This window comes from Dendrobium catenatum, unplaced genomic scaffold (genome assembly GCF_001605985.2).
Source record: "Dendrobium catenatum unplaced genomic scaffold, ASM160598v2 fragScaff_scaffold_1189, whole genome shotgun sequence".
NCBI lineage: Eukaryota > Viridiplantae > Streptophyta > Magnoliopsida > Asparagales > Orchidaceae > Dendrobium > Dendrobium catenatum.
In genome coordinates, this window is record NW_021319651.1 from 286,338 (window position 1) to 312,125 (window position 25,788).

Consider the following 25,788-nt stretch of genomic DNA (forward strand, 5'->3'; position numbering starts at 1 on the left):
AATCTGTTTACAGTATGGAAAAAGGAAAGTATTAGATAAAGTAATAATGCTACACTGCCAAAATAAAATCCCAAAAGTTATAGGGTCTTATTGATTTGTTATACGGAAATGATGCGGATGCTTATATGTCTCATATATAATGTGAAAGTATTTCATGCATGCTGATGGATGCACCGGAATGATTTATATGTGAACTTATTTAGGGAGAAAAGCGTTACTCAATTAGGGATTAGCTTTGTAGTACTAAAATTTTCATGATAACTAAAATAATAATATTTATTATTGGATACAACACTTTATTGAATATTTATTCCTTAACAAAATCCATAGTATGTAATTATGCAGTGCTACACATCTACAATAATGATAAGTTCAATTATTGTGGTTACTACACAGGCAGCAACTTATATTCATGATTGGGTACTGTTAGAAAATATTTGAAGATCTCGAATAAACCCTAACAGAAGAAACAAAAACAGTGAGAAAACTCCACAAATTCAATTGAAAATCAAAGAAAAACAGTAGTTTTATTGCAAGAATCAAACTAACGGAAGAAAAATAGCAAGATACAATTGATCCTCAATTCGAGAGGAGGATCTGCCTCTCCCAATCCCTAGACGCCGCTAGAGCCCAAGACACCAAACTCCAAAAACAAGAACAACACAAATAATTTGCATAACTCTAACCCTAATCCTCTCTTCCTATTTAAAGAAAACAATTAAATAGCAAATACCCAAAAACCTCTCCCCTAATTCTCTCCTATTCCCTTAATTATTTCCCTCATAAATCAACCCTCAAATCATCCCATAAAACTGCCCTATTCAATTAGGAAATATTTCCTAATTAATCACCCCCAAATCAGCCCCATAATCAGCCCCTAAATATGTCCTATTCAATTAGGAAATATTTCCTTATTAATCCCCACTAAATCAGCCCTCATATATGCTCTCTTCAATTAGGAAACATCTCCTAATTAATTCATTTTGATTAAAAACTTTCCTAAACAACTCCCTCTTGATTAGGAAATTTTCTAATTCCCTCCCAATCAAATTTGACCGGTATATCAATACTTCCCTCCCAAAGTGTCACATTGTCCTCAAGGTGAAATAAAGAAAACTATTGTTGAAGCACTTGAATAGTAACACTGGACTAAAAAATGAACTGACACTAGGTCGAATGATCCCTGCCTCCAGCATCTCCCTGACCAATCTCTCGATCGCATCCTTCTAGATTTGAGGATAATGATACGGATGAACACTGATAGGTTAGACTATTTCCTTCAATATGATAGAATGCTCGTGTTCTCGCGAAGGTGGCAATCCTTAAGGTGGCTGAAAAGTTTCATTGAATTGCTGAATCAAGGGTTGCACTGAAAGAGGAACGTCCCCTCCCTCCTCCAATTGGATCCCCTCTAGGCTCCAGCATGTGTAGTTCCACCAGATAACCTCCCCTCACCTCCTGTATGCTCCTCACCATGGTTTTAAGTGATATCATGGCTTTGGAGAGCCTTACATCTCCCCTTATCACTACTCTTCTCCCTTCCACAACCAGCTCCATCGTTAATGCCCCCTAGTTGACCTTGGTGTCTCCCAAGGTCTGCAACCACTTCATACCCAAGATGACATCAGTGCTCCCTAACTCCAATGGGAGAAATTCCTCCCTCACCTAAACCCTCTGTATGGTCTCCACCTTCCATGTACCCATCATCACTCCATAACATCTTGTATCTGTCAATTTCACCCCGAATTGGTTCACAACCTGGTTGGAAATGAAATTGTGGGTAGCCCTACTGTCAAACAACACCACCACCTCCGTGTCTATTGTTTTCCCTTTCACTTTCATGGTATGATTAGGAGTGAATCCTACCATTGAATTCAAGGATACCTCAGCCACATCCAATTGCAGCTTGTCCTCTATCTCTCCCTCTACCTCACTCTTACCTCCCTCCTCTGCTTCCTCGTCATCATAAACGGTGAAAACCTGAAGAATTTGATCCCTACACCTGTGCCATGGAGTAAACTTCTCATCACATCTGAAGCATAGACCCTTCGCCCTCTTCTCATGCAACTCCCTCCCCATCATTCTTTTGAAGTTTCCCCCACTTCCTCCTACTAACTTCTCCCTAGGAGTCTCATGAATGTTGCCCGTTGCAGGTCCCTTGGGTGCTAAAGGAGTGGTAGTCATCTTGTAAGATCCACCTAAACTACTGTCCCTGGCTCCCCTCTCTCGGTACTTCTGATCCTCTACTAGTTGTGCCAGCTTCAATGCCTCGCCCAAGTCATGAGGCCTCATGACCCTTACTGCGGCTTTGATCTCTGATTTGAGTCCCTTCATGAAAATACCCTCCAAAGCAGTCTCCAATAGTCGCTCCACTCGACTGGCCAAGAGCTCAAATCTCTCACGGTAATCTATCACTGATCTGTCCTGCACTAGTGCAAATAACTGCTCATAGAAATCTCCTCCCCTGCCAGTTCGAAAACATTCCAATAAGCATTACTTGAATGCCCTCCAACTCCGTATTGGTCTCCTCATGTCTCTCCATTGGAACCAAGATAACGCCTTCTTCTCTAAACATAAACCCGTTGCCGTCAATTTTTCTTCCTCCGTCAACCCATTGACGGTGAAATAACTCTACACCTTGTAAATCCACCCATATGTGTCATTCCCTTCAAAAATGGGCATCTTCAGCTTCCGCACCTTCGGTTCTCCCCCGTTTCCCCGTATTCCTCCATAATTTCCCCTTTGCCAAGTGTTTGGCTCTCTCCACGTCTCCCAATCTTCCCTTCCATGCTCATACCCAAACCCCTCTTCGCTTTCTCCCCTCCTTTCTTCAAAATCAGCACCTTTCTACCATAATACCCTTTTTTCTCTCCTAACCAGCACCCCTTGGTTCATGCAACCCATTACCACGCCTCTCTCCATACTTTCCATCTTTTTTTTCCATGATCTCCACATCATTTTTCCTCCTACGAAATTTAAAATTCGTAGTTCTCCCTACAAGTCCCTTTGTCTCTAAAACCGCCGTTTGAATTTGGTTTTCTAATATCTTCTTCACCATCTCATGGAGATAAAAAATTGTCTTCCACGGATGAAATTCTATATCTTTCACTGTCGCTTTCATTTGGCTCATCCCCCCTTCGAGGCGTTCTTTCAACGCATCCATTTTCTTGACCGCCATCAATACACATATTTTTCTAGGTTCAAAAAACTAGACCAAAAAACAACAAAACTTTCCTTCCTTCGGCTGAAAACAACCGTTGATTTTCAAGAAAATAGCCCACAAACGGTCCCAAATTATGCTCTGATACTAATTTGTTAGGAAATACTTGAAGATCTCAAGTAACCCTAATAGGGGAAGCAAAAAATGGCGAGAAAACTCCACAATTTCAATTGAAAACCAAAGAAAAACAGTAATTTTATTGCAATAATCAAACTAATGGAAAAAAAAATAGCAAAATACAATTGATCCTCAATTCGAGAAGAGTATCTATCTCTCCCAATCCCTAGACGTCGCTAAAGCCCAAGACACCAAACTCCAAGAACCAAAACAACTTGATTAATTTGCATAACCCTAATCATAATCATCTCTTCATATTTAAAGCAAACAAGTAAATAATAAATACCAAAACAGCCCACCCTTAATTCCCTCCTATTCCTTAATTATTTCCCTCCCAAATCAGCCCTCAAATCATCCCATAAATCTGTCGTTTTCAATTAGGAAATATTTCATAATTAATCCCCATCAAATCAGCCCCTAAATATATTTTCTTCACTTATGAAACATTTCCTAATTAATCACCTCTAAATCAACCCCCATATATGCTCACTTCAATTAAGAAACATCTCCTAATTAATTCCTTTTGATTAAGAACCTTTCTAAACAAATCCCTCTTGATTAGGAAATTTTCTAATTCCCTCCCAATCAAATTTGGTAGGTCTATCAGGTACACCTCCCAACAACTCCATTCTCCAGCAACAATAACACGAGATTCATCAAGAGCATTTTTTAATGCCCACTAACCATCATACTTAATGTGCTGCCCAATATTTAACTAAATCTTCCCTTTTTATCCTATATCGTTAGGGCTTCCTCCCACTTCCAGGGTTAGCTCGTAATGCTTAACCCATCTAGATCCATCACTTTAGGCATATTTCTATGCTAAAAAGTAGAAAGCAAGGAAGGGGAGACTACATAAAACAAAAATCTCTAAAAAGTTAATTATTGCAGTGTAAAATATAAAGATCAAAGGGTGAAAAATAAATTTATGCATGTGAGATAGGGTAGATGTTATGCATTTAAGTGTTATAAAAGCCACTAAGTTCCTCCAAGATGATACAAGTGCCTAACACCTAAGTCCTTAGGTGCTCACCTAAGCAAAGGCGCTGACAATTTTCACCTATTTTATCATGAATAATATTTTTTGAGAGTATAATATGATAATCATCAGGTTAAAATATTACATTAGAGTAAGAAAAAAAATACATTTTCAAATGACATTCATTTCAAATGCCAAATGACAAAATCTTGTAGAATAGATTGTCTAAAATAAAATGCCAATAAGGCTACTAGCTATGTTTAAAGTTTAAAGAGTCAAATAAATTAAGTATGTAGCTTCCATAGCCTAAGCTTCCACATCACTATATTTGTAGCCCTCCAACTCATCTTTTTTTCTCCACCGGCTCATCCGATTCATCATCAAAATATTTTATAGTATAGTAGAAAGGGAAGCTATTGTACCTGTAATTGATCTTATTAGCTTCCTAGTAAGCATCTTTATCTAACTCTTGCTGCTCTTTTTACATTATCCCATGATAAATCTTCATCATCAAACAACAATTCATCTTCAACAATTTGATACATTAACACTCATCTATCAATAAACCACTCATTACTATCATCAATATCATTGAGAGAGGTTGGATTGATGAGAATCTCATGACGAGCCTTAAGAGCATGATTATACTTTACATAAATAAGATCACACAATTTTTTATGATCCAATCAAGTTATAGAAAAGGCATTAAGTGTTCTCAAAAGATTTATCATAGATGTTAAGTCTAATATAGGTTCCCATTCATATATTATAGCTATGCATACTTTTAAATCGTAATAAATTAAAAAAATTAATAAAGAAATTCCTCATTACATAGCATCATACAACAAAACGCTCACTTGGCTGACACCTTAGCAATTGCTCTAGCCTAGGAAGGGTGTGAGGCACTAGAGCCTCACCACACCTAGACGGCTAAGCAAGCACCTAAAGCATCTTTGTTAACGGGATGCACATGTCATTTAAAATGTTCTATTAGTTTTATACATGTTTTATAGATGCAATAACGAATGTATTATTTCTTTCCTATCTTATCATAACATGATTTAGGAAAGTATTTGAGTCTTATTATGGAGTTGACAAATGAAGAATTACAAGAATAACAACAACATCAACTCTTTGTCCCACTACGTGGGGTCGGCTACATGAATCCTTTTTTTTCATTGTATCATGTTAAAAGTCAAATTCTCGTTTAAATCTAATAAATAAATATCATTTCTAATATTTTCTAACCAAGTCTTTTTAGGTCTACCTCTACTTTCTTAACATAAGTAAAATCAAATACCTCTACTTTCCTAACTGGGTCATCGGAAGGCTGTCATTTTATGTGACCAAACCATCTAAGGCGACTCTCCATAATCTTATGTTCCATTGGAGGCTAGAGCTACTCCAACCTTTTCACGTATATGCTGATTTCGTATCCTCTCTAAGGGTAAAGCCACTCATCCACCTGAGCATCCTTATCTCTGCAACACTTAACTTCATATTATACTTCTCTTTTAATGGCCAACATTTGACACCATAAAGTATTGCAGGTCTCACCACAATCTTATAGAATTTTCCCTTAAACTTGAGGGGGACTTCTCTATCACACAACAAGCTCATTGCATTCCTCCACTTCAACCATCCAACTTGAATTCTGCTAATAATATCCCCATCTATTTCACCATCACTCTGAACAATAGATCCAAGATATCTAAATCGTGTACTCTTATTAATGACTTGATCTCCCAAAGTCGCAATCCCCTCACTAGGTCTATTACTACTAAAATTACACTCCATATATTCAGTTCTAGCCTTATCAACAAGAAAAATATCATCAATAAAAAGCATACACCAAGGTACATCTTGTAAATGTCTAAGTGAGAACATCCATGACTAAAGCAAAAAGATATTGGCTTAAGGCTGATCCTTGATGTAATCTAACCGAAATAGGAAAATACTTGGTCAAACCACCATGTGTTTGAACACAAGTAAAAGCTCATGCATAGATATCTTTAATGATTTGAGTATAAGTGTTATTAATACTTTTTTTTTCAAGAACTCTCAATAACACTTCTCTTGGAACTTTATCAATGCTTTCTCTAAATCAATAAATATCATATTTAGATCCTCCTTATTCTCTCTATATTTCTCCATCAAACCTCTCAATAAATGTATGGCTTCCATAGTAAACCTACCCAGCCAGCATAAATCCAAATTGATTTTGAGAAAAATTAGTATCACACCGCAACCTACGCTCCATAACTCGCTCCCATAATTTTAAAGTATGATAGATTAACTTAATTCCTCTATAATTCGCATAATTTTGTGCATCACCTTTATTCTTAAAAATAAGAATAAACACTCTCGTTCTACTCATCTGACATCTTTTTAGTTTTCAAAACAGTATTAAAAAGTTTAGTAAGCCAAGAAATTCCTTCATCTCCTAAGCATTTCCACCTCTATTGGAATATAATCACATCCAACAACTTTTCCACACTTCATTACCTTTAAAGTCTCTCTGACTTCAGTTTTACTAATACGTCAATAAAAATATAAATCTTTATTTTCATTTAGGGTACTAAGGTCACTAAAGTCAATCGTATTTTCACATTCTTCATTAAAAAATTTAGCAAAATATCTTGTGAGTTGAAATTTCTTGTGGTCTCTCCTCTTAGTGATGGGGACATCAGATTTTGGAAGGTTTATCAGAGGCGTGGCCGCCGATCTATGACTACGATCGAGTCATTGTACTTTTGATTTATGTCATGTATTGTTTTAATTATGTGTCGTTGTATTTTGTTTATTTTCTGTTATTTTATTTCTCGTTTTACCCTTCCAGTAAATTGATGTCGTATGTAATCCCCGAGGGCATTTTCGTCTTTCTATTTCTTGAGTCTCATGTACTAGGTTATTTATAGCCCCTTGTTTTGTTGTTTGAGGGTAATGAATGATTGATTAAAATTTTTTCCTTGCATGAGTTCTTGTGAGAGCTTGAGAGTTTGATTTGAGAGAAATCCCTAGGAGAGGGAGATCGGATCACCCATCAACCTTGGAGACGGTCGGATTAGTGATTTTCTTCTTTATCTTTATCCTTTTCTGTTAGACCGGTCCAGGCGGGACCGGTTCACGGGCGAAATCGCAAAACAGGCGGAGATTTCGCCAGAACGAGCGGCCCGACCGCTCATATAGAGCGTTTTAGGAAGGATTTTTGGGGGGTTTCAGAGAGAAATTTGAATGTAGGGACTGTTTAGGGAATTCATTTTGATTGGTAGGCATTAAATAGATGTTTTTCCTAGGGTTTGGGGCATCTTGAATTTGGCTGAAATTTGAGATCTCTTAGATTTAGGTTTCTTTGGGCTCTAGCGGCGTCTAGAGATTTGGGAGAGATCGATCCTCCTCTCGAATTGAGGATCAATTGTATCTTGCTATTTTATTCATCGACTAAAATTCAGTATTCTATTTTGGGAATTAAATCCTTTCCCCTCTTCCCCTGCTGGACGAATTTCTCCTAGGCTTTCCCGCTGGATTTCCTACACTAAACCTCTCCAAAACTCCACAAAGCATGGATTTTCCTACTCCCTATGACTGCAGCTGAAATCTCAGCCATTGGCCTTGCATCTCAACACTTGGAGGCTCTAGAACTACTGCTTTGGAAAGCGAAACTGCTGTCCACTATTTTTCCCTCAGCCCGAACCGCCTTCCCCTCGTCGGAGAAGACTTCCCTTGGTGTTTAGTGCTTCCCCAACTCAAAACAGCAAAGTCCTCCAGGGATGGCTGACCCAGAGACAGAATACGGACTCTCCTACGACGAGCACAGGTTTGTATGCATCTGACGTTCAACCTTCTTCGACGTCAACCCAAGGGTCGACCACACAATGGAAGATTATAACGAGCGGATCTTGGATACTTTGGTGGAAGCCATCGAGGAACAATTGGAGATCGTCGAGTGGAGGATCGCCGCCGATCACTTAGGATTCTCCTCCTCTAGATTTGAGGCTTGTATCTTCATCTCTTCCTCTTATCTCCCTCCCTATTAAGCCATTACTTTCATCTATTCTTCAATATCTATTTATCTCTTAGACTCTCTTATTTTGCTATATTAAAATCTTCAAACTTTCGTTCAATAGTTCTCAATTTGGTAATTAAAGCCCAAAATAAATTCATTCACCACATCTTCATCCTCCCCGACCAAGTCCACTTTGTAGCCATCATAATTACACAATCGCTTGCAATTCCACATTACATCTTGCTTAATGTGTACACGCATGTTCTCCCTTTAATTTAGCTTGTATCTTTGCCGTTCATCTAACCTAGCAATTACCAACATGTCTCCACTCACATCCATCATTCCATCAATAGTCCATGCTTTGAGGCTTTCTTGCTCAACCTTCATCGTCATGATCACAACTTGCACCAAACTCATACAACCCTCAAGCAATCGACGTTCCCACATGTATATGCTCCCCTTGCAATTCCATCTTAGTTTATTGAATTTGTTGCATTGCATGCACTCACCCACTTATTGTGGTCCTAAATCGATCATTGTCTACCTATTGTCTATTCACAATTACTCTCTCATACTAATCATGCATAATGTGCACCTTTCTTTAGCTCTATTGCACCAGCAACATTGTTCGCTAGTTTCACATTTATGGCCTACAACTCCCTCACTTGCACCACCGCTCCACACATCCACCTGCTCAAAAGAGTGCTTACACATATCCCATGCAATTCTCGCAAGCTTTATCCAATTTGCCAAATTTGAATCAGCTCAATTAGGTTTTACCCTAACACAATTGATCAATATCCATCCATGAACCCAAATAAAAAAATTAAAAATATAGTAATGCCAACAATTAAGTCAATTTATTTGAGTGCAAGAAGGCCTTCAAGTTTTCAAAGATGTCTTTCCACAGCTGATCATGTTCATGCGAATGGGTTAAGTGACTGTTTGTTGATGTTGTTTATCCCCTTTGTATGTTCTTCCTCCGGATAGATGTATCATGTGTTTCTTAAAAAAATTTTGGCAGCTCTGTGGTACAATTAAAGATCACGATTTATCCTTTCAATAACATTTCAACTCTTCGGTATAGTTCATTGTAGCCCAAAGGAATCAATGCATGGAGCATGCTATTTGATAAATATATATTTAGTTTTAGATGCAGTTTAAAAATATTTTATATATGGAACAAAAAATGTAGTATTTCCTACCTTTCACATCATAAAATGTTTTAAGCAAGCAATTGAGTCTGAAATCTTTGAAATGATTGTTACTCTTGCGTTATGGTATTATAATATAATAAATAAAAAAATTCAATTTTTTGTAGCCTCCCTTTCAAAGATCCCCCCTTACCTAATGGTTTGTTTCTATTGTTTGCTTTCTCTATACTCCTTATCTTCCTCCTATTGAAGCTTTGTTCATTCGTCCAAATTCTTTACCCTTTCTTATTTCTAAATCATTGATTCTCCACCTAAACTAGATTTCTTTTAATTCTTGATATGCCTCAACATTATAAATGTGCTATTAGAGATCTAGAAGCTGAGTGATGTAAACATCCTAAGATCTAGGGTTTCTAATACAATCAAACATAAGATGCAAAAAAATCATATATCAAGCACAAAAAAAAAGTTTAGTAGCAGTAACTCTCATTGTTGCCTTTGATGAAACCTGAAAGAATAATGGACATTAATTTATAAGAAAAAACCAATAGCCTTCTACCAAGTAATGATTAGAAATTCAATGTTCAAAAAAGCCATGAAACTTTGAAGTCCATGTACTTATTTAAAATCTATCGCTCTTTCATACCAATAACAGAACATAGAAGAAGAAAGTAGAAAGGGAAAGTCTTTGCCAAAAAAGCAATTCATTAGCTTCTAAAAGGAAATAGGATTTCTCAATGCTGTTCAGTTGTTTCACTTGATCAAGAAATTTAGAAAATGAAGCAAATCTAACAAGAAATTTATTCAATTTGTGTACATAGCTCAAACCCTATTTATAATAATACAAGTTCACCTAAATCAACCTAAAAGAAAAAAGTGTAAGCAAAACCTGCCTACATAAAGTAATTAGTGCAAGTTAAACAGAGAACCCTGTAGGAACAATGAGTCATAGGAGTAGAGAGCCACAAGAAGATATTGGAACTGCAATAACAGGGAATTCTGCAAGCAATCTTCAAGGAATTGTATCGCCAACAGTAAGATAAAGATCAAAGGACTCAAGTACAATAGTAGGCAACCTTCTAAGTATGTAAATACATCCTCCTAGATTCAAAGAATTAAAATGAATACAACAATAACATCAAGCCTTTATCCCACTACATGGGGTCGGCTACATTAATTCTTTTTTTCTATTGTGTCATGTTAAGAGTCAAAATCTCATTTAAATCCAGTAAAGAATGGTCATTTCTAAAATTCTCTAACCAAATACTTTTAGGTCTACCTCTACCTTTCTTAACATAAGCCAAATCTAATATATCTACTTTCCTAACCGGGTCATCGGAAGGCTGCCATTTTATGTGACCAAACTATCTAAGGCGACTCTTTCTAATCTTATCATCCACTAGAGCTACTCCAACTTTTTCATGTATATTCTCATTTCGTATCTTGTCTTTAAGAATAAAGCCACTCATCCACCTAAGCATCCTATCTTTTCAACATTTAACTTATATTATGCTTCTCTTTTAATGGCCAACATTATGCACTATAAAGCATTGCCGGTCTCACCACCATCTTATATAAATTTCCCTTAAGTTTGAGGGGGACTTTTCTATAACACAACAAGCCCAATGCATTCCTCCGCTTCAACCCTCCAACTTGAAATCTACTAACTTTTAGCATGATTTGACAATTTGAGTGTATTATGTGACATATGAGGAAGTTTTGGAGATTGAAAAATAAGTGATATCTCATGTGAGAGGAGTTGAATTACCTTCCAATTGAAAATGGATAATGATAAACAAAATTAGAAACAAAAAATAATAGATCTATGAGTTTCAAATGAGAAATATACCCTTGATAGGAGCACCTGTGTGTTGTGACCGATTGCTATAATTAGATGAAGGCCTGCTGCTAGAGGCACCTGTAATAGAAGAAGATGGAGATGCAGCTTGAGAAGTGTTAAGAACTTTTGCCCCCTCAATTCCAAGAAAGTTCTCTTTAAGTTTTCCATTAACAAAAGCATGGCTCGTTTCAGATGCAATTGTCTCTTGTAAGAATGACAATTTAGAGCCACCATTATCATGAGAAACATTTATGTCAGCAGTTGTATCAACTATTGACTGATGAGTCCCTACTTCACCCTTGATCGCACCCACTACACTGAGAGAAAGTCCATCACTAGATGGAAATATGGCTGGTTCTGATGACAAGGCATAATCACCGGAAGCAGAAACTACAGAGATGGATAAGGAGCTCTGATCACTGCTTGATAAGGAAAGCTTTCCATCAGTTGAAGAAGACCCGACTTTACTGACCATCACAGCTGAAAGTCCTTCAATTGAAGAGTCAACACTGAAACTAAGCTTGTCAGATGGCAGGTGCTCAGCTTTGATAGATCCATTGGGCATGTTAGACATGGAACTGAAGAGTCCAATCATGCAAAAGGATCAGAGAAAACTAGTGATGATGTACATAAATAAAAAATTAAAACAATTCTTTTGTTCTGTTTTACTTTAAGTAAAATTTAAGGAATGTATAAAGATAGAAGATATAATGGCAAACAAAGCAACACAACACAAGCTCAAACTGTACATCCAACCAGTAGCAAGAAGACTCCAAAAGTGTTATGCTAGGGCAATGAGACGATTCCAAACGTTGTTCATAACCACCAACTCAATATAACCACAATATAAAAAAACAAAAATGACTCACAAGTCACAACATGTGAAAAACACAATACAATGACCAGTTAGGCAAGCCATGTACAATGTAAGACAATAACTTAGTTACCGGCCATCATATGATTTGGCATTATAAAAAAAAAATCCATATTTAATTTACAAAATAACTAGATATTTTAATGTGAATTTAAACCAAAAACTTGCAAAAAAATGAACTATAATATTCTGTTCTCACACGTGGAAGGAGAACTAATTATCATCATCATTAGCATTATACCAACTATTTGGGATTGGCATTACAAACCCATATTTTCCATTCATTTTTTTATGAGTGTTGCATGAGGTGTTAAATCGATTATTTACAAATCATGTTGACACTTACTATTCATGTAAAATTAAGTTTATTCCTTATCCTTACTAATCCTCTTACACTAATTTTATGAATTGGTCTAATGGACATATTTTCTACCATTCGTTGTCCGTGTCCAAATCACTTAAATCTATTTTCAGTCACCTTTTTTGCAATAGATGTCACTCCAATCTTTTCTCTAAAATAAACATTCATTGATATATCCTCCCTAATTTTGATAAACTTTCATGTTCACATCTTTTAATTATGTTGCAAAAAATAAAAAGATATTAAAAACTTTTTTATAGTCCAATACTTTAATCCATACAACATTACCATCCTAATTGTTGTCTATAAATTATAAAATTTATCTTTAAGCCTCCATAATAGCCTTTTATAACACAAAACTTGCAAGACACTTCTTTATATCACTAGAAGTTCTCTCATCATCAATATCTCCTTTTTTTATATATGATAGATCTATGATACTCAAACCCATCACATCCAAAAATCACCTTATCTTCTAATAATCTTAAACAATAAGTTTTAACATCACACTCAACAAAATTATATGATAATAAAGAAGAATTATTGATTCACAACCATTAAAATTTTCATGACACTTGTATTTTAGATCTTCCTAAGGTAATTTGGGAGCATAGCTAAAAAAATGAGCAAATTGCAAATCGTCAAATGCTAGTAAAACCAGATAATTTCAGATCACTATGGCAATGACTAAAAGATTATAACCAAGACTGAACGCTAAACAATAAAAATTTCCAAAGCATAGAAAAAATCCTTAAGTAAAATCTAAAACAGCTAGACAATCAACTTCACAGGCTGCTAATTATATTGTTGCATTCTGCTGGTAGCTTATGATGATTGGAAATCAATCTAAAGCATAAATAAATCAACAAAATAAGTCAAAAGTAAAATATTCGCATGCTCATATAATCTCAAAGGAAATTAAGTAAGCTCAAGATATATTATCAAGCTTTTGAAAGAAGAAAAAGCAGTTTATTTTTTGCAGGAAGCTTAGAATGCCTAAACAAGAGCTGATGAAAAAATAAACCAGCACAAAATAGAGATCAGTATTTTTTTAAGAACTTAATTAAAATAAAAATAAAAAACTCAATATATAATTTTACATTTCATATACATGAAATGGCATGACCCAGTTCAAGTTTAGTTCGTATAGCTGTTAAAGAAGAGAGGAAAATTCAAAAAGACTGGCCTAAACTGTTTTGTCATGCACTAACTTTGACAATTTTCTTGAAGAAATATATTGAATTAGCTTCAGCTATAGATAAAGTAGATTTGAGAAAACATGATTAACTGCTGTATGTTTTTTTCCAAATGTATAACATCAAACAAACTTGTCCTATACAGCACATCAATTTTCATAAGCACTCTACAAAAACAACAACAACAACATCAAGCTTTTATCCACTACGTGGGGCCGACTACATGAATCATTTTTCTCCATTGTGTCCAATTAAAAGTCAAATTTCCATTTAAATCTAATTAAAAAAAGATCATTTCTACTACTTTCTAAACAAATCTTTTTCAGTCTACCTCTATCTTTCTTAACAAAAGCTAGATCTAATACATTTACTCTCCTAACTAAGTCATTGGTAGGCCACCGTTTTATGTGCTCGAACCATCTAAGGCAACTCTCTCAAATCTTATCTGCCACTGGAGCTACTCCAACCTTTTCACTTATATACTCATTTTGCATTATGTCTCTAAGTATAAATGTCACTTATCCACCTGAGCATACTCATCTCTGCAACACTTCACTTAAATTTATGCTTCTCTTTTAATAGCCAATATTCTGTACTATAAATCATTACAAATGTCACCACCATCTTATAAAATTTTCCTTTAAGTTTGAGGGGTATTTTTCTATCACACAACAAGCCCAAAGCATTCATACACTTCAGCCATCAAACTTGAATTCTACTAATAATATCCCCATATATTTCACCATTGCTTTGAACAATAGACACGAGGTATCTAAAGCGTATACTCTTTTTAATGACTTAATCGCCCAAAGTCAAAATGCCCCACTAGATCTATTACTACTAAAATTACACTCCATGCATGGTTTTAGATCTACTTAAATGAAAATTTTTAGATTCTCAGGTTGACCTCCATAGTTCAAGTTTTCCTTCGACCCCCTCCATAGTCTTATCAATAAGAAGAATATCTTCAGCAAAAAGCATAAACCATGGTACATCTTTCTTGCAAATGTCTAGTAAGAACATCAATGACTAAAGCAAAAAGATATGTGCTTAGAGTTGATCCTTGATGTAATCCAACTGAAATAGGAAAATACTTGGTCAAACCATCTTGCATTTAAACACAAATAATAGCCACCTACATGCATATACTTAATGACTTGAATATAAATATTATTAACTCCTTTCTTTTAAAAAAAACTCCAGAGCACTTCTCTTGGAACTTATCATAGGTTTTCTCAAAATAAAAAAAATATCAAATGTAGATCCTCCTTACTCTCTCTATACTTCTCCAATCAAACCTCTCAATAAATGTGTAACTTCCATAGTAAACCTACCCAGCATGAATCCAAACTGATATTGAGAAACATTACTATCACATCATAACATATGATCAATCACTCTCTCCCATAGTTTTTATGTATGACGCATAGGCACTCATGCTTCTTTTTAAACATTAACTATTTAGTTATAAACTGCTACAGCATGCATAAAATACATTTAAGAAGCAATTAGACCCAGAACCTTACCACTTTAAATAGAGTCCATTCAAAAAACCATTTTTATTCATAATTTCATATACTTCTATTTTTCATTTCCTATAAATATGCTTTGTGTTCAATGTTTAGAATTTGTATTTATTCTCTAAAGTTTGGCAAGAATCAATAATCATGACTTTATTTTTTTAATGCTCGTTGTTAAAGAACAACATATTACTTCAACTTATGATACCTCGCATGTATACTAATCTAAAAAAAGGAGTTTTTATGGCATATTTCTAGAATATTGGTCAAGTGCAGTGAATCCATGCTTCTCAGCACCCAAAAGTGACACCGAACAGAAAATAATCAATACAAATTAAAAAACAAATAGATCAGAGTTTTCTGCAAATTGGAAGACAAATATACCTCAATATAGGGATAGTCGACTTATTTTCTCCAGTAGTAGCTTTAGTTTCTGTAGCCACAGGCATATGAGACAAAGGAGATGTGGAACCTTTTCCCCCGCCTTCGCTGATTCCATTCTCCTTCGCAATAACTATGTTCCTTCTGCTATCTGAATCTGCCCAGATAGAACCAGAGCATAGAACTTGAAACCTCATATTGTAAGACAAAAACAAACAAACTCTTGCATAAAAAAATAGTTAGCAGCATCTAGCAATGACCTAGTAAGATTCTCTTTGCCAACTTAGAATGTCATGGTGCAATAGTAAAGATATGTCCCTTTACCACTCAATCTATATTCCCAACCCACAAAAATTCAACAACAATTTGATGTAAGTTTACATCAAGAACAAAAATTGTTATTAAACAGCATAACCAACAGCAGAAAGGTATATTGACCTAAGATAAAACATATTCAACAGTAAGCAAACATCAGTCCTTTGTTTAAGATCATTAATGAAATGGATAACATAAAAGTAATTACAGATATCTTTTGAAGTAAACAAAATGAAGGTCGGTATGCCTAGTCCAAAACAGACGTGTATAACCACAGGTCCACAACTTTACTGATATCAACAATCGACTGATATCAACAATCGACATCAAATAAGAAATACCATGAGATGCATAACGAGGAATATAGTTGCCCCGTCCGGCCCTACCCCCCCGCCCCTGTGATGTTGGCCTCCACCGTGTATCAGAAGCTTCTCTATTGCTCTGTAGATAAATAGATGACAAGAATCAGTGAACTGCACTAAGAAAAGCAACAACCAAAACAAGGCAGAAACTAAACTTAGACCAGGGTAGCAAATAAAACTTAGCTTATAAATTCGTTTTGTCAAAGAAATGATAGTTTAAAGAGAAATAACAATTCAAGTACTGAATAATATTAGACTGGTCCATACTGGACCGGCTCACGAAACGGAGGCGGAACACTTCCGCCTCTTGCAAGTGCCGCGTGAGCCGCCGAAGCAAATGATGCATTTTAGGAAGGATTTTTGAGGGATTTGAGAGGGAAATTTGAATGTAGGGACTATTTAGGGATTTCCTTTTGATTTGTATGCTTTTTTTAATATTATTTGTATGCATTAAATACTTTGTTTTCCTAGGGTTAGGGCATCTTGAATTTGGCTGATTTTGGGATATCTTAGGTTTAGGTTTTGGGCTCTAGTTTCGTCTAGAGATTGGGAGAGATCGATCCTCCTCTCGAATAGATGATCACATGTATCTTGTTGTTTTCTTCCGATATATTTGATTTTTGCAATAAAATTATTATTTTTCTGGTTTTCATTGGAGTTTGGAAGAGTTTTCTTGCTGTTTTTGTCTTTCTTGCTAGTATTCACTTGAAATCTACAAGTGTTTCCTATCAAATTAACTATTGTTCTCAATGTTGAACATAAAATAATGCAATCATTATCTTCCATGAATAGAATAAATAAGTAAAACCTTTTAGAAAATTATGAAAACAAAATTAAATACTATCTGTTTAACCATTCCAGAAGCTGATTCTACTTGTATGGATAAAGCTAGGAGGGACGGCACTTTCTGTTCCAAATTATCCTAAAATATATAGGATATCGTGTAGATGGTCCTGCTTTCCTACATAAAAACAGAGGGCAGCAGTTGAACAAGAGAAATTTGAACAAAGGAAGCAGGACCTCCACAGTCTGGAGACCTGTGGGCTGACGCTCACAAAGAACAAAAGAAAAAGCTTCAACCAACCTAAGGGGTGATAGGATAGTACAAAGTTACATGAAGATAGATGGGGTGCTAGAAAATGTGCGAATGAGGGGGGCCGGTTATCACCACATGGCAATGGAGTGCGGCAGGGATGGTTCTGCATCTATTGCTCTCCTTTCTTTCCACGTATTTCTCTTTTTTTTTATTTTCCTTCCCTATATTTCACTGTTTTATTTTAAGTGAGATTTCCTCTTCTAATAATGCTCCTTTGAGTGGTTGGATCTTTCATGTTTGCAGAGTTGCGTGCAGCTTATCACTCGCTAAATATCCCCATTTTTCTTCTCTTTCCTTTTCCATATTCTATCTGATGCTTAAAAAAAAGTGAAGTTTCTATTTTTTTTCTTCTCAGACTGCATTTCTTTGTGTTGCAGTTTTCTGGAGCAATAGAATTTTTCTGCAGAGAAATTTGCAGAAGAAACTTCTCCTTCCCACATTAAATCCAATGCAGGTTCTGACTGGGACGTACTAATGAATTTCTCCTGATAGTGTGACTGAGTTAAGGGAATTTTAGTGTATGAAACACAAAACAGAACAAAACCTATTTCGAACAAAATCTCATGCAGCATGATGATGGGCTAATCAAAAGATTCGTTGTAATATGAAATTCTACGAGGTTTACGATAGAAAATAGAAAAAGCATTTCAATCTATATTTCGTAAGCATATACTCTGTTTCATTTTGTAATATTTTTAATTTAATGTTAAATATATTCACAACCATGCAAGATAACTAAATTAAACACTTCATCAAACCCTAAATTAGTTATTGTAAGCACAATCAAACTGATTGCAGAAAACATGAAAATGTGAAGTTACAGGGAAAAAAGGGGAAATGCTCCATCTCATGCAGCAGGATATTCCAATGTTTGGGCTATAATATGAAGATTTAGATCGCCTCACTAGAATATAGCAGGGCAATGTACAGAAGAGCTGAGTTAAAATGAAAAGAAATAGAAGCTAAAGAATTAATTGATAGAAAGATGTTTAGGATAAGCATCTACCAATATAAACATTACTTAATGAAGGCAAAATAGCTTAAAGTCAAACATTTATATTAAATTTTTTCATTAAAAAATAGTGATGAAGGCAAATAAAATAACATAAAATTAGAAAAAGCAATTCAACTATGGACCTCCTCAGGTGAAACTGGAATGATCCATTCAAGTGATTCAACTAATAATTTCCATGGAGAAGTTGTACATAGGATGTGGTAGAAGTAAAGTAGTCATGCTCTTTCTTCCAAAGAAGACTACAGTTTACATTATTTTATTGTTGCATTGGATGTTGTTACCTATGATCAATAGATTCGTCATTTTTTTTCAATTTTTTTTAAGAATTTCATGAGATTGTACTACGTTTTTTTCTTTATTCTTTAACATATTTTCATGATAATATTATTTAATATATTCTATAAATATATCAATTTGTTTATATTCCTTGCAATATTATCTCATTTTTATAAATTCAAAAAGAAATTACATATGTTGCGATCAATTGTATTGCAATCCCAAAAAACCTATCCATTCATTCCTATTTGCATTGCTTGGGTTTAAACCTATTCTTTGCAAACTAATTTGAACAATTTCTTTAAAACAAGCCAAACCACATTCCTTCACAAGCCTTCACAACTAATTTTAATCACAAATCTAATGGATATGTTTTTCAGTTGAACTGTAGATGTTCCAATCACAAAAATTTATTTTCAAATATAATGTCTTCAATAGATGTCACTCCAACTACTCCTATAATACTATCATTTATCAATTTATCATTCCTAATTTTGCCACAACTTCATCTTAAAATCTCCATTTTTGTCACACTCAACCATCAATGGCCTTTTTTTATTGCCTCATATCCATACAATAAAATTGGCCTGATTGCAATTTTATAATTTTTAACATTATCACTCTATGATCTCCTCATTTCACATGATACTTAAATACCACTTCTCGATTTTAAGCATTTTGCATTTAATTTTAGAAATTGTATCAGCATCTGTATCTCTATTCTTCAATATAATATATTAAAGATGCTTTGCTATGGATTATAGCTAAACAAGACACACGGTAGTTACGTCATTTTATAATCATTATGAATCATCTCTAATAAAGAGTACAGTTGCATATGCCTGCTTGACAAGTTGCTATGCATATTCAACATGATGCGGCATATTATCTAATAATAAGATTAAAAAAGGAAAGTGATCAAACAATGACGGTTTAATCTCATATAAGGATAAGACTCCATTATAAACAGCCACATAGTAACTTATAGAATTATTATTAGGAAAATATGTTAATATTTTTCGAATGTTATAGTTGACGACAAAAATAAATATTGATTAGCCATATTAAAGCCACTATTCTTCCCACAAGAAAATTTAAGTATTGCCCAAATCTAAAATTCAACATGAATTCAACTACAATGAATAACTTCAGCAATTAATAAAGTTCATGCTTCAAAAAGAAAACAAGCACATATCTCCATTTGTAAGATTTCAAGCACATGAGTAAAACCACTAACTAAGCAAATAAAAAAGACAAGTTTAAAGATAGAAATCATCCATAAGAAAGAACAAGACTTCATACAAGCAAAACAAGCACATATCCCACCTATCCTTAGATTTTTGATCACATACAAATCAACCAAAGGGTACTTCCCTTGATTTGAACACCAGCCTATTCAGATTCTCAAACACACAAACACAAATCAGCCCAAATATACCCCCCTTGATCTTCATTCACTGAGAAAGGATCGGACACCAACCTATCCTGATAAATTTGGATCACACACATAAATCATCCCAAGGATAATCACTAAATCCCATTCATAGGAAGGATTGAATTAAGAAAGATTAGACTATAGGATTTCCGATGCAATCCAAGATAATCCAAGATGAAAAATAAAATAAAATCGTAACACGCAGGCTACTAATTTATAATTTTAACAAAATTTGTCAATTTTGATATATAGAAAACAAACATGGTTTATTCTTTCCACAAGAAAATATAGCAATTACCCAAATCTAAAATTTTACAAGAAATCAACTACAATTAGGGGTTGTTTAGATTGAAATATTTTGAGTGTAGAGTAAAAGGAATGCAAGGACTTAAAAAATTTAAGTGTTTTTCGGATAAAAAACAAATCCAAAGTAATTTATTGATCTATTTGGATTCACCATTTAGTTTATTATTAGTGTGTTTCAAAATTGCTAACTTCGTGCAATTTTTTAATACACCACGTCACCTTTCCCCCTCAAAACCACTTACCAATCAACAGCACCTGGTCGTTGACCATGGTTTACGCCTCTCGTCGGTTGTAGTCATCACCAATAGTTTGCAACCTAATGTTATTGGCCACCCGCCACCCACTGTAGCCACCACTGTCCACCTATTGTCGTTGCCTAGTAATCAGCCATAGCTTATGCCATTCATTGGTCGTATTCATCACCAGTAGTTTTCCACCTAATACCATCAGCCACACACCACCCACCGTAGCCCTCACTGGCCACCTATCACAGTCACCACTCGTTAACAACCACCTCTTGCTACTATCTCCTATCAACGCCCGCTGTATTTCTAAAATGAATTTGTTTGAAATGCATCATATCAAATAAACAACAAAATTCATTGCATTTAATTTGTATCCAACAAAACACCTTGCGTATTTCTAAAATGCACATATTTGTTTTACATTATATTTAAAACTCCTCTATATTCTAAATTCCTCCAACCCAATACCCTTAATAAATTTAGTAACTAATGAAGTATGAGCTTCAAAAAGAAAATAATGAACCTATTGCACTTAACAAGATGTCAATCACATGAGAAAAACAAATAAATAAGTTAATTAAAGACAACCATATTGATAAAAAACATCCCAAAGAGAACCAAGCTTTATTTCAATATAAAGAGACTGCAAACCCCCCCCCCTTCTCTCTCCTTTCTTCATTAAAGTAATCAATCACACTTGTGTAGCACTCGAAGAATGCACGTACTGTGAAAGCCCTTAATTTTTAAAGAAATTTTTGACCTAGAGAAATCAATAATTATTTCAGAAGTCATTATAAGTCCAAATCATAAACAGTCTTTGCCATAACATTTCTAGTGTTGTGTTTTAGGGGGATTTATGATTAAGAGTTTTATTGGGGGGAGCAATATTTTTGTGTGTGTAAAAAGAGAGCAAGTGTCCAAAACGCTTCATTTACAGTAGTTCCTAGCTTTGATCTTCTAAAAATACTTAATCAAAAACTTCTTATAGCATGACTTATAAGCCTTTTTTTCTAATCTTATGATCTATGAATGCGATTACAAAAATTTATAAATTTTTGGTCCATGGTTTTTAAAGTTAAAAACAAGATAGTCATTTAATTCATTGTGGAACTTTCATAAGCAAAATCCAAAGAGCTAATCCCAATTTTCAATCAAGTTTACTATAACCAACGACATGGTGTAAATCTAGATAACCAGACTTCACTTTCATTTTTGTACTCTTCATGGTCAAAATTTAGTAAGGGGTTTTTTAGCCACACAAATGGGCAAGGCAATACTCTCGTACATACATATAGTGTAAATTAAAATCAATAGACAAGCATTTAATTTAGGTTCTTTATAACTAGAATCCAAAAGGAAGGAGAAAATTGAATTTGTGCTTGACTGGACCATAATCTCATTCACAAATAAATGCATGCACATATCATACATACATTATGATTACCACATGAGAATAGTACCAACCCAAATCATCTAACCTAGATTTTCATTGTGAAACTTTAATGTACAAAAAATATAATAGGACAATGATGAGGACATTGCTCAGAGATTCAGACACGTGTACCGGCAATAGAATCGTAGATCGACGGCTACGATTCAGCATCTTTACTTTTGAAGCTTTATGTTTTATCTAGTATTGTCGTATGCATGATGTTTTATTTAGTTTTGTTGTTTTCCGATTTTACCCCTATGGGGAGTGTCTTGTCATTGTAGCCCAGAGGGCAAGTTTGTACTTTTTTTTTTCATGTTAGAGGCCTATATATAGTGGCCCTATGTGTTGTAATGGGATGATGAATGTTTAATAAAAATTTCTTGTGTTTCTTCTTCTTCTTGTGTGATCACTAGAGAGAAGGGAGAGAGCTCGAGGTGAGCAAGTGCAAGGCCCACTAGTCGTTAGAAGAGTCCACGGCTTGTGGTAATTTCTTCTTTTATATTTTTATTTGTGTTTCCCCCATCCTCCTTCCCTTCTCCACCCACCGTCCCCTTCCAAGTCCACCTCCACCGTTTGCTTAATCTCTCCCACCCACTTCATCCTCTAGCTCCACCACCCCAAGTCCAACCACCATCCAAGCCCACCTCAACCCGACGGCAAATCCCCCTCCCCCCGCACTGACCGCCCGCCACGATACCCTTAATCAAGCATATGATGATTTCAATTCATCATAATTGACTCCCTAATTAGATCTAGATTTAAAAGAAGAAAATTATTGAACTTTGAAATTCAAACTGTCCTTATTTGCGAATATCTAAAAGAAGGAAAGTTTTCAAATTTGAATCCATTCGAATTTAATTTTGGAGGATTCATTATTTTCCCCGCCTAGTTTTCATATCTTGTTTGAAAGAGCCTAACTCCCCAAATCCCCTTCCCTCTCTCTCCATGCGCCAGCCCCATCTATGGCTCCCCCCCCCAATAATCCTCAATCAATGTCTTAATTACATATATTTGAAATCAAATTTCAAATTTAATTTCCTCTAAAATTTAATCAAAATCTGAGATAATATTTAGATTTAGATTAAACACACCTCCACTAACCTAACTAAGAGCTCCTTCAAAACTAGCCATTATGATGATTTCAATCATCATAATGACTCCCTAATTTTAGATCTAGCATTAAAGGAAGAAATTAGTGAATTTTGAAATTCAAAACTTTCCTTATTTGCGAAATCTAAATAAGGAAAGTTTTCAAATTTGAATCCATTCGAAATTTAATTTTGAAGGATTCATTATTTCCCGCCTAGTTGTCATATCTTGTTTGGAAAGAGCCTAACTCCCCCATAATCCCCTTCCCCCTCTCTCTCCATGCCGCCGGCCCCATCTATGGCTCCCCCCCCCATTAATCCTCAATCAATGTCTTAATTACAATTAATTTGAAATCAAATTTCAAATTATTTCCCTCCAAACTTAATTAAAATCTGAGATTAATTTTAGATTTAGATTAAACCACACCTCCACCCTAACCTAACCTAAGCTCCTTCAAAACCTAGCCTCCTACCCACCTCTCCAAGCCGTCCCCACCCCTCTCCCTCCTATTCAAGCCACCGGCCTCCCTCTACACCACCCTTTTCTCTCCTTTTGTCTTCCTCCTTGTGTTCTCTCCTTCTCATGCTTATGGTGCATGGCCGATCCTGAGGTCGATTACGGCTTCGCTTACAACGACCGAGGGTAAATCGACATCCTCCTCTCCCCCTTCTACGAGCCTGATTGGGAATACGACGAAACGGTGGAAAGATACGTCAAGTGCATCCTCTACTGCTTAGCGGAGACGATCGATCTCCAAAAACCTAAGACGCCTTGGCTTCTCATTGGGAGATCTACCCCTTCTCCGTCTATGGCTACCACTCCATCAACAAAGACCTTCAGTACCATCTTCCTAGTGGCAGTTTCTCTCACCGCATGCTTTGTCTTCATCCGCTAAAGCCTAAGAGTAATTGAGTGAGTAGGATCTCTAAGTGACTATGTCTTGATGTTACCGCTGTGGATTCTTGATTACTTGTTATTAGTACTACTATTTAATTTTTGTTGTTATTGCAATTGTCTTGCTAACCTCTTGTAACGGCTTACCATTATCTAATCTTCCAACGAAAAGTTCTAAGAATTTAACTTGATTGAAGCATGAGTTACTAATTAGCAATGCCCAAATTCAATCTTTATTGTTACAATCCCAAAGCAACTCTTCGCATGTTTGTTTTACATCAAACAAATTCTAATTTACAACAAAATGCACATATATATATATACACACACTACCCGCTCCTCTGAACTTTCCAGCTTCAAAATTTAATAAAATTAAGTAAGATATTTAGTCCTCAAAGCAACCATATTACGAAGGCACGTGTATCCATATGTAAGCATCCTGAGAACAAGAAGAGATGGAAGGCAAAAGTTCCCTAGTCATCTCACATGAAAACAAAAATCTAGCTTCCAAAATGAGAGCTCAAAGGGAATGCTTAAAAGAAGAACAAGTCAAAGATAAAGATGAAAAACTAGAATTAAGGTAGTCCTCATTTTACTAGGGATATTAGCTGGGGTTTACAGTATCAAAACAAAAATAAGTTGTTAAATTCGGTTGCGTTTGAATTGTAATAGCTGTGAAGAAACTATTGCTTAATGTGTTAAGGGAAAAAAGCTTGTGGCAATTTAGTAAAAGCTAAGGTAAAACTATTATCCTAAATGTTGTGACAAAGTTAAGAATTGCTAAATTGATTAAAAGATAATATTCTTTAAACAAACATAATTTGGATATTGACAAGTAAAATTGTAATGCAAGAAAAAAATTTCTTTAATTCTAAAGATTAAGGTAAAGTTAAAATAATAATAATAATTGAAAATTGGAAAATTGAGAGCTTGCAAATGCATAAAAAAACTCAATGATAAGAAAATGAAATCGGCTATTCAACCAATTAGTGTGATGGTTTTAAGGGCCAATGGGCAATGGGTTGATTTGGCCAGAGTGGGAATCAACTTAAGTTACAATTGGTTATCAATTCAACCTTCTAATGCCAATAAACTATCATATTTAATAACTAAGATTCCAAGAACTAAGAAAATCTGACACCCCAAAATATTTCTATGTAGATTCTTCATACTATTGGCACGCAACTATTAGTGGATATGAGCTGATTTATTTTCCTTTCTAATGATCCATGCTTAATAGATAGAAACTTTTTTTCCACAAACTTTTTTTTATCCCTTAAAACATATATCACAACAAATTTACTGGAGCAGAGAGAGGTGCAACAACTGATACATACATATTCAGGAAATGTCACTACTAATCCCAGTGGAGTTGACAGCAAGAAAATTGGATATACGAGCAATTAAAAAGTAAAAGAATCTAAGCAAGGCAACAAAAGTAAAATAGTTCTTATAATAGAGGATGTAAACTGTAACCACCAAAAATCTAGCAATCTAAAGAGGTCAAGGACAATTATTAAAGATTAATGACTACCACAATTGAAGTGCCACCATAAATGAGAGTCATGGCAAACGAATGATGATTTGAGAAATTAAACATGGTCATTTATCATATGGCTGCAGGATGAACTGGATATTAATAGTATGGAAGAATATTGGAAGAACTAAAGAATTG

General features: G+C 35.0%; 1 protein-coding gene across 3 annotated transcripts in view; it reads right to left on the reverse strand.

Moving 5' to 3' along the window:
• LOC110107162 (GBF-interacting protein 1-like) overlaps positions 1 to 25,788 on the reverse strand; it is a 47,201-nt gene that overhangs the window by 15,026 nt on the left and 6,387 nt on the right. For 2 of the 3 annotated variants that reach the window (XM_020837340.2, XM_020837339.2), the window contains exons 3-5: positions 16,305 to 16,404; positions 15,652 to 15,805; positions 11,326 to 11,894 (exon numbers count right to left, since the gene is read on the reverse strand). In XM_020837340.2, the coding sequence (XP_020692999.2) occupies positions 11,326 to 11,894; positions 15,652 to 15,805; positions 16,305 to 16,404 (823 nt within the window). The remainder of the gene's footprint in view (positions 1 to 11,325; positions 11,895 to 15,651; positions 15,806 to 16,304; positions 16,405 to 25,788) is intronic. The other variant, XM_028698957.1, reaches the window with a different exon arrangement.